General features: G+C 36.3%; 1 protein-coding gene across 1 annotated transcript; it reads left to right on the top strand.

The window, feature by feature from the left end:
• The first annotated feature begins 633 nt into the window (after positions 1-633).
• Nup133 (nuclear pore complex protein Nup133) lies at positions 634-9,438 on the top strand. Its single transcript, XM_081727635.1, has one exon. The coding sequence runs from the start codon at positions 774-776 to the stop codon at positions 4,245-4,247; it is 3,474 nt and encodes a 1,157-aa protein (XP_081583761.1). The 5' UTR covers positions 634-773; the 3' UTR covers positions 4,248-9,438.
• Positions 9,439-10,928: the final 1,490 nt, after the last annotated feature.

Genomic DNA, 10,928 nt, shown 5'->3' with positions numbered 1-10,928 from the left:
TAGCAGACAACAAACACTTGCTGTTGTCGGCCTTACTGGCCGAGTGGGCTAGCGCTCTCTGTTAGTAATAAAATCTTTTTTTTGGCGCGAGTTCAAACCCCGCCCGAGGGAAGTTTTTTTTTTTACATTTTTATAACACTTATTAAATTAAAATAATATGAAAATAATACTTTAAAAAGTTATTTATTTATTTTTATGCAGATAAGTAGTTGTAGTACTTATGACCTTGTACTCCATGATATAGGGTCGTTTTGTTCCCCTTGTACTTCATGATATAAATTTTGTGACCAACTTAAAACAACTGGTAGGATAGCGCGTAAAACAGCTGTCTAGAGTAGCGCGCGGAAAAACGTACTTCCGGGAGTATTACTCTCCCGAGCGGGTCGTGTTGAAAGATATTCGTTTTGCAAAGTAACACAATACAAATGAACTCAAATTTAGCGAAGAGCAAAGAAAGCATGAAAATAAAAAAAAAACATGTGATTAACAGTTAAGAATCTAAAACAGAAACAAAAGAAGAGAATTCTAAGTAACATTTTAAAGTTTAAAGCCCTTACACCGAATTGTCCTAGCAAGCTCGATGAAAGTTACGGAAAGAAAGAACTATAGCACTTTCATCACACCATGAATATAACCGTACTGGTACTGGTGAATAGTCTGTGATGCCAGGTGATTCGTTTTTTCAGTTTGTGCCGCCAAATATTTATTGTGGAGTGCAACGTAAATAATTTGGTAAATTAACACATGATAGTATTGTTAATATAAATCTTAAAATGGAAAGAAATATATTATTTTCTGCGAACTCGCCAAATCTTGTAAGATCTCCTAGTTTTGGATCGAGGACGGGAAGACCGGGCATTACTCCCACAAGGAGAAGACCTATTGTGCATGGTTTGAATACCGGCAGACAAAGTCGAGTCAGTTTGAATTCTTCTCACTTATCTACCAGTTCCACTCAAGTAATATACAAAACTGTTCGTCATGCTGTAGAAAGATTCGGTTTGTCTTTGCCTGTACTTGTGACAGAAGCCTTGCACCGTGTAGAAAGAAGTGCCACCGTTAGTGTACGAGTATGTGCGTCAGGATGGGCATGGTTTGTATGTGGACGTCGGCTTCTGATTTGGCAGTATCTACAGGATGATCAGCGGCGTCATGTAAATAGTCAGTGTCGAGAGTTAACTTTACCCCCAAGCGATCTTGCACATCGTGCTGAGTTAGTGTGTGTGTTTACAAGTAAAGATAAACAAGTACCGTCTTGCATTGCAGTTTCACCTGAAGGAACGGTGAGATTCTGGCCAAGCATTGCGCATGAGGGTACATCAGTTGAAGGAAATGCCGAGTTGCAAGGACAAGTGTGTGATTCACTAACAGACATTTCTCCTATTGGCTGTATTTTGGCTACCACCACGACCACTGTAGTGTTAGTGCAACCTCTTCTGTCCGGAGGTCGTTACACAGTAAGCTGTCGAATGCTGAAAACTCCCCAGGGTTGGTTAGGAGGCATTGGCCGTCGTGTATCGTCATTTTTATTTGGTTCTATGCAAATATTGGAAGCAAAATTGGTGAAAGTAGTTGCTATGAACAAACGAGGTATTGGGTTTGATTCTGATGAGTGGCATTTATTTATTCTTGCAGGTCAAACTTTACAGAAATGGGTGCTTACTGATAGTGAGTATGAACGCCTTGTTTATGAATGTGATATTAATCGTATGGTACATGAGGCGTTTGATGCTCATTTAGGACATTATAATGTTGGTTCTCCTGCTGATCAAGATACGTTCCTATTAGATATGCAGCCTGCAAGAAAGGGTATAATGGTATTGGCAGCGGGTGGAAGTAGTCATTTGTCTTCGCAGAAGTACTATGCATTAGGTTTGTTAAATACTGATGATATGAATACACCAGTAAAATTTGCTCACTTTTATGTACTAAAAAATATTGGCAATTATCAAGATGATAGGCGTAATGAAGATTTGGAATTTCAATTTCTTTTGATAGATAACACGGCTCTTCTGTATAATCGCGAAGTTGTATTGGCTGTTCCGTATACATCTTCAACAGATGAACACGAAACTATAGAATTCGCTTCGTCTGGTGATTGTATTTTAGGTGCCGGAATGTCGGGTAATGTACCTGTATTTTTCTCGAAAAAGCATGGGTTGGTGTCTATAACAGTGGACGGTAACAGGGACCTAATGAATTCCAGTCTGAACATGAGCGAAGGGCCTACTTTCGATCAAGCGTCTTTTTCGAATTTGTCAGAATCCTTGAATATGTCTGTGTCAGTAGCTGATCTGGAAGAGTTAAGTGTTCACAAAGATAGCTCTGCGCGATTGAAAGCTGCGTTTCTGCACTATTGTTGTAAGAACCCATCACAAGCGGAAGCGCTTGTTAATGACATGTTTCCGATGGAAGAAGAACGCGTGATTGATATCGACGCCGCGTTAGACAAAATAGTAGTGAAAGTGAGTTACGAGATAGTGAATGATTCTCCTGCTGGGGACCCTCGGTGGGCTGAAATTGAATCCCAGGGATTTACAGGAACTGTTGGAAGTTCTACTTCATTGCAGATACTTCAGCAGTTACAAGACAAACAAAAAGCGCACGAATTGTATGTTACGTTCCTTAAAAATATCGGTCTGTGGAACAGATTTTCAGCAGTAGCCCTTGATGGAATTGTAAAGGCAACTTCTCTTGTACTTTGTGAGCACGCGGAGAAAATTGTGGCAGCCATATCATTACGGACCCTGCAAGCTAAACTGGGAGGACCAGTGGATACGGCTATCAAGTTCGTTCTTGCCGAAAGAAACGTTAAACCCATCGGTGGTCTAACACACCAAGATTTCTTCTACAGGGATGTTTCGAAAATTCATGACATTATTCAGATGTTGTGTAAAAAATGTGATGATTTGGCGCATAGTGATGTACAACTTCAGAATGTGGCCAAATACATAGCAGAAGCAAACACCATCATTCTGACAGTGCTTCAGGACGTAATACAGTACCGACAGCAGAAAGCGGCAGTGTTTACATCCAATTCGTCGTCTACATTGTGTGAATACTTACCGTGGACGTCTGCTCCTGGAAAGAGTGGACTTCGTGATTATTTAACTTCACAGCATATGTTGACATTAAATAATGGTGCTCGCTCGATTGGTGATCTTACGCTGAAAAATCAACTTTATGATCAGGTAGTGAATATTGTGGACATCATTCTTGATGGTCGCAAGTCCCATTTGGAAAGCATATCTGGTACAGAAAAGTATGATACCTATTTACACCAATATGAAATTGATAGAAATGGCCTAATCATGCCATTCATTGAAGACCAAGAATACGAAAGAGCAGCAATTCTTGCCGAGAAATATTGCGATTTCCAGATTCTTGTCCAGATATGTGAAGTGACCGAAAACAGAGAGAGATTAGAGCACTACATGGAGAAGTTTGCTGAGCAGGACTTTTCCAAGTTTGTGTTCGGATGGTACATTCGGGAACAGAAACAAGGACGTTTATTAAACCAGTTTCGTGGGGAGAGAGGCTCTCGTCAGCAAGAAGCCCTGATTGAATTTCTGGATAGCCATCCATCACTTTCTTGGCTGCAGAACGTGTTGGCGGGTAAATATTCACGAGCGAGCACTACACTGCATCAGTTAGCCCAAAAAGAGACAGAATTGTTGAAGCGCAAGAAAACTATGCTAAGCCTGTCAAAATTAGCCTTATTAGCATCTGATGAATCTGGAGAAACCAAAGAGAGGAAGATGGAAGCACTGAATACGGAAATAGATTTGACGCGTTACCAAGAGGACCTTCCAGAATCTGTTCTCACAGCCTTTAGTTACGATGCAGAAAGACAAAAGGTTCTGTCGCCTCAGGAGTTGGTGAGGCTTTTCGCTTCCGACGAAAATAAGGACGCCAACGAACTGGACTTCAAAAAAGCTTTAGATTTGTTAATGTACGTAACCGATGACTTTGAAAAACAAGAGCTACGGCAGTTTATTTGGTGTCAAGCTGTGTTGAGAGACACATGGACTGATATTGATTTGGATAATCCGCTGGAAGTTTGCCAGAAAACTCTTTTCTTTCGGTTGATTGATCTCATTATATTAATGGGTGGTGTTTTGGAGGATGTAATAATACCTTTGGAGAAACTGTTGGAAGCTCCCGAGTTAGAAACTCTTACAAGTAACAGTAGTTTCAAGTATCTTATCAAACTTGGTTATGAACACATGCAGAAAACAGTTTCATAAGTAGTCTTTAACAATGTTCATTTGACAGGATGAAATTGATACAGGTTCATATGATTAGAATGTTCTTTCCTTTAGTGTTTTCTTTGTGTTATGAGTAATTTTTGTTTGGTTTGAAGCAGCTGGAGTACTCCCCCCTTTTTTTTCACATCTTAAGTGCAAGGAAGATTGTTACATTTACTAATTGAAGATATAAGGTACATTATAAAACCTGTAACTTACCTTGTACCTCCATTTTCTTCTTTTGATTGACATTTTCAACCTACGCGGAGGTTTTCAGCAATCATTTATTCTGCGTCATCGGACCATTTCTTGTACAATCACGAACATTAATAAATGGAGGTTGGAGCCGTAAGAAATAATCGCTTCAGCCTCCATTTATTAATATTCGTGGCTGTACATCTCCTTTCAACTTTCCTATAAAATACGGTTTTACACAGAGGATTCCGTAAGTAATAGTCAGTTGGAAGAACTAGTTCTTTCACATAGTAGCGGATGAACTGTTAAAATTACAGTGATAATTAAGAAATCAAAATAAAGTGTAACGTAACGGAATACCCTGTGTGAAGTTATATTTTATACGAAAGCTAAAAATCCAGAATTGGAGACGGAAAGAAAAGGATCCGCTGATGCATAATAAACCGTTGGTGAACAGATTCTCCGTGTAGATTGATTTTTTTTTTTTTTTATTTAATTAAAGGAAGAATATCGAAAGAAATAGGTCAATTACGTTTCTTAAGATTAGTTCTTGTTTTGAAATTCATATGTACAGCAAGATGGTGTGTCATTTATTTTTTCTGTTAATGATTAGTAATACAAGGTGATCCGTAGAAAATCATAAGACATTTTGAAGCAAGTCAACAATTTGAAAAGCCGTGCTACTTCTCTCAGTGACCATCATAATATGGTAATTTCAGTTAGCTGACTGCAATTTTGCAATAATCATGATCAGAAGGTTTTTCAATCCAAAATTTACTCCATTTCTTGAAAAAACTGCTACCCTAGTGTTATACCTAGTCTTTAATTTATACTGTAGTTTTAATTTGCACTGAAAATTCACAATTAACTTCTAAAAGTTTTCTTTTTCTACTGTCAAAATAGTATCTTTTGTTCTGAGTTGAATATTTATGTTTTCATTGCGAGTAAAAAATACTGTTGTTAATACAGGGTGTCTGTCGGTCACGAAATCAGAAAACGGTGATGAAAGTTAAAAGAAAAAGAAATTTACCTTTTGGGTCACGGTTTTTTTAAATCTTACAAATGTAAGTACAGACTGGAAAACGTAAAAATTCACCACCAAAAATGTCTATGGTCGGCTTTAGACGCTAGCAAATCGCAAACAAAGCACGCTTCTATTGCATGCATGAAAATTCGTCCTTGAGAATGTTACGTAATTTTACGGTTTGGTAAAGAAAAAGTCACGAAATTTCAATTTTGAATTTTAGTAGACCCCCTGTAATACCAAAGATACAAAATTTGATACTAGAAAAAGAAAACAAGAAAAAGTTAATTCATTTTCAATGTTAACAGTGAGTACACATACATAGAAATTATAAAATTCTTTTATAGTTAAAGGGGAATGTTTATCTTTCACCTGAGAGTTTTAATGTTTGAAATTGTAAAAGGAAATGGTTTGCATCGGTCGAATAACAAGGTGATTTCTTAGATTATACGTTATAAGACATTACTTTGGCTCATCTTTTGTTTCAGAGTAACATGGCAACTCTAGGCGTTCTATAGAAGGGCAAGAAAAGATTGCAAAATCAAATACAGTAGACTCTCGAGTATCCGGCTCGCGACTATCCAGACTAGTTTCCGGACTACCTTTTCATATGTGTGTGCTGTAAAATTAGTTTGAGTCAATTTTCTTAAGAATTAGACCTACGATTTACGTTAATGTTTTTATCTTTCCTGCATTTAAGTTAGACATTACAGAATTTATGTTACAATGTGAACAGTTTATGTTTATGTAATATATATACTGTACGTATTCTTTAACTTACTCTAATAAATTCTTGAAACGTGCAGTGTAGTACATAAGCATTTATAAACTACCAGCACGGAGCCAAACAAGAAGTGCGAAAGTGCGTACTGTATTATAACAGTGAGTTTTGGTATAAATACTTTGTCTTCAGGTATTGGTGGACCAAAAAAACGAGTTCGTAAGACTCCCTCCTGCCCTTCCGCCACATTAGACCGGATACTCGTGAGTGTACTGTATTGAATTTCGCAGTAGCTCTTTACAGTGAAAAAATTTGGTTTCAGCACTTTTATCAACTTGATTGTTTACCGAGACCACAGAAATACAGTTTTACTGTAATTTTCTCCATTTATCATATGTGAGGTTTTACTGTAGTTCCAGATATAAGGAAAATTGGTAAACCCTAAAGCAGAACGCTTTTCAACTTTCTGCGACGACAGGAAGAATCCAAAAACTTTCTGTAAGCATTTCAGTAATGGTGTAGTAAAGGTTTTAAGCGCATTAAAGGAAAAAAAAAAGTTACAATTCTATTTTTCTAGACTTTTTTTTTTTTTAAATTACAAGGCTTTTATTTATGGAGAAATATACAGGAAGCTTATATAGCTGTATAATAACTAAATAAATAGTCAATCAAAAAATCCGCACATATATTTACTCAAAAAGAATTACAAGTATTTACTTATATATATATATCTTATACCATGAAGGTTAACCATTTCGGTCTCCTTGAATCCTTAGAAGTTTGAATGTCATTTCTTTAGACATCAACTTGTCTCCAGAAATAGGCTCGAAATGGTTGTGGCATTGACTACCACATTTCTGAGCCATTTTCAAAAATTTCCTGTTACTCTTGTAACTAGCCGGCAGTTGTTACATTTATCTGGATGTGTGCGAACATATCAGTTGCCCCAATTTTCTTGAAACGAAAAATCACTGGCTGCAGAGCGGTTAATTATAATATTGTTACTGTCAGCTTTCAGGTAGTCATTTTTTAAGTATCTTGATTACATATAACCATGATGGCAATGCGCAGTGGCTCAGTAAACCAACCCAACACTGAACAGCTGTCTGCTAAAGTCTCGATTCGGCTACAAGCACTGTAGCATTGGCGACTGTGTGTGTCACGTACTCTTCCCTTTTCCGCCTCTCAAGTTCATCGCTATATTATTATGACTATCAAACGTGAATTGTTCTGAATTGTGTTTTATTTACGGAGTACACTATCTTTCTGAGGCAGTCTAGAGATTAGGTAGTGTTTCTGCAACTTTTTTTTTTTTTTTTTTTTTGACATTGTCGCGCCGTCACCTGTTCTGCTTTGGGGTTAGTAAATACTATCTTATGGCATTAATTCGTTTTTCTAGCTCAACGTTGATGATGATCTAAATGTGTTATTCATGGAAATTACATCGCAAGTATGTCAGCAGTTTCTCGATTTTTTTTTTTTTTTTTGCAGATAATAATAGATATGCATGCAAAATATATTGACAAGTTTTAAATTGTATTACATAGTATTATTTATATACCAGTTGAACATTTCTGTCTCTTGTCTATTTCTTTATCAAATATCGTTAATCTGTAAAGTTGGCAGAGTGGATTAAATTTTTTGAACACCATCCGTTAGTAAATATTATTCCGTAAATTTTTGTACACACTGGACTTTTTTCCCCTCATACTTATGATCTGAAATTAGCATAAGGTTATATTTTCTCCGTAGTGTCTTTGTAAATTTTCAAGTGAATTGAGATCTCACGAGTCGTTTCAAGAGCTAAAATGTATTGAAGACTGACGTACCAACTCTTGCTTATTGGTCCTTGCACTTAAATTTAAAACAAAACGAATTCTCTCTCTCTCGTGATGTTCTTTTATATATTTTTATAAATACTGTCTTAAGTGTTCGAATTTAGTTGATTTTCTTGTCTTTGTATCCAATTAAGTGTAATTTCATAATAAATACATATTTCAACACACGTTGGTGTCTTTCTCAGTAGGCATACCTCGTTACATACTGAACTCTTACAACGGTTTCTCTATATCCTGAAGGACTTAACGAGTCGTGAATCATCACAGAAATAAATGTGCGCAGTATACAGGAAAACTATGATCGAATTTTACGCTTAGCAATATTTGAAAATTGTATTATTCATTCTGAAGAATAGTTATTCAAAACGTTCCTCGCATTTTCTGTGGCTGAGTGAGAGAATTTGCTAAAAACTTTCAAAATTGACTAAATGCAAAAATCGATCAGTTTTTCTGTATACTTTCTACAGTTGCTTTTCGGATGATCCACGTGTTTTTTAACTACTTCATGATACAGAAAATCCTTAAATGAGTTAAGTACGTAATGAGGTATAGATGTTGAGAAAGACACTATGTATGTTAAAATATATACAGAGTGTTTCAAAGTCCCCTGACACAGAGTAACTGTTATTAAGATAATTACAACAACAAAATGTAAAGTATGATGTTTTCAATTTAAAGTGACGGATTTTTTTTAAATCGGACGAGCCGTTTGGGCTGTACAGTCTTTATGCGCCCAATGTTAAATGAAGATGCAACGTTGCCATTTATTTGGACCCACAATATAAGTAAATAGTTACTGTTTGAAATGGGGCTGGCCATCGACACGTTAGCGTAAAAGACAATAACTTCATTCAGGTATGTTGTGGGTTCAGGTAAATAGCAACGTTGCATTTTCATTTCACATTGGGCGCATAAAGAGTGTACAGCCCAATCGGCTCGTTCGATTTAAAAAAAAAAAAAAATATCCTTCACTTTAGATTAAAAACATCACATCTGAAGACGGTTTTCCCTCTTACATTTTGTTGTAACTGATAATAACAGGGTTACCCTTATGTCAGGGGACTTTTTAAGACACCCTTTATTATAAGAAATTGCAGAGATTCTTTTTTATTGTTCAATATGTATCCTATAGCATCTTTAAGTAAATAATTTTTGTGTTCATATGAGTAGCTGATTAGTTACGTATACCAATTACATTCAATGGCAATCCTTGATCTTTTAAGTACAATTGTGACATTTTGAAATTGAAAGCAAATGCAAAATGTTGATTTTATGTTCCGAAAGAAAGAAAAAGGAAAAAAAAAATAGGTAATAGCATTTTCTTAAAAATCTTTGTAATCGTTTTGTAATATTTATAATGAGAATTGTTATGTAGATTTTGTGTTAAAATTTAAATAAAGATAGAAAAATATATATTGAAAAGCGTTAATTATACAGTAGTGTCAGTCTGTTGCTTGCTTGTAGACTCGTTAAAAAACTTGTTCTTAAGCATATTTATTTAATGATATAATTTAACGCATATTTTGTATAACTTGTGAAAGTGTGTATTACTAACTGCATAGAAAATTGTACTGTACTGTTTCGACAAACCTTGTCACCTTCATCGGTAGCGCAGGGTAACTTGTGTCTCTTCTCGGGTTGGACTAATTGCGTGTGCCCAATTGAACAGTGATCACATTAAGACTCTTGCTGATGTAGTTGCTGAACGATTGAGGTGTTAAGTTAGAAAATGTGTGAAGTTATAAGTTGATGATGATAACAGTAATCTTTCAAGGCGTTTTCAATGTATACATATGTACTAATGGAAGGAGGAAACAACTGTTTTTTTTTTTATTTTTTATTTTTTTATTTTTTTTTTTCACACCAGATCATCCTTTCATTTTATATATATATAGGATGAGGCAGCTAAAAGTACCACCTGAAATAGCAAAGAAACTAGAAACACTAGCGATGTAAGGTTTGCGAGAAACAATAATAGCAGTAGGGGCATGTAAGACATCTCAGGTGTCTGACAGGCCTTGATGCCTGTATCACAGCTGACGGCCACCATTTTGAGCATACACTTTGACAGGTTTTCGCTTATTACACATACTGTAATGACCATTGTCATTATGCTGTAACACTGTCACATAAATGGTGCTGACGATGTCTCCTCGATTTTTTCTTCCCTGTTATCACACCCTTTCTTCATCTTGTCCGATTTGTTCTGACAGCTCATACATACTTGCCGTGGTATTGACGGTCAAGTGGGCCATTTGTTATTTTGTTTACACATATTCACATGGCCATATCTTCGTTCCTATGTGCAGTACACACATAGGGCCAACGGCATTGTGTTTCTCTGCGTGTGCTCTTTTATATTATGCATGTTAATGTATATCGTTCCATTTAACAAAATATAACTTTGCTCCAGATGCACCATTTGCCGCTCTTTTTCGAACCACCCCATACCTCCATTTTTCGAGTCCTTACTGCTATTATTGTTTCTCGCAAACCTTACATCGCTATATATATGAAATCACAACCGTCATAAGGTGTTCGGTATATGGACACAGGATTATCCAATCACATCAGTCTCTGCGGTACTTCCCCCGTGGTCCGAGATGAGAGCATCGACACGGTGTGCCGGAGGTCCCTGTCCAGTCAGTCACTTTTTTGTATGTTACGGGTATTCAATGGTTTGCACAACTCTACAAAATTATACATTATAGTTATACATTAAATTATATGTACTATTATATAACTAACTATAATTATACATTATAGTTATAAATTAAAGTTATACATTAGTTTTGTCGTTACAAAGGTCTCTAGTGCAAGGTTTATATACTGTATTAGCGGGGCCGGACATGATGTTTCGGCGCCTCTAGGCCAAATATGTGTCCGTCACCACGACCTACAAA

This window comes from Thermobia domestica, chromosome 10 (genome assembly GCF_964235325.1).
Source record: "Thermobia domestica chromosome 10, izTheDome1.hap1.1, whole genome shotgun sequence".
In the NCBI taxonomy this organism is placed as follows: Eukaryota; Metazoa; Arthropoda; class Insecta; order Zygentoma; family Lepismatidae; genus Thermobia; species Thermobia domestica.
Note: the sequence above shows the minus strand (reverse complement) of the source record. Positions and strands in the feature narration are given on the sequence as shown.

Bases quoted from the DNA above. Each gene is read 5' to 3' on its own strand.
- Nup133 (XM_081727635.1), top strand. From the start codon at position 774: ATGGAAAGAAATATATTATTTTCTGCGAACTCGCCAAATCTTGTAAGA.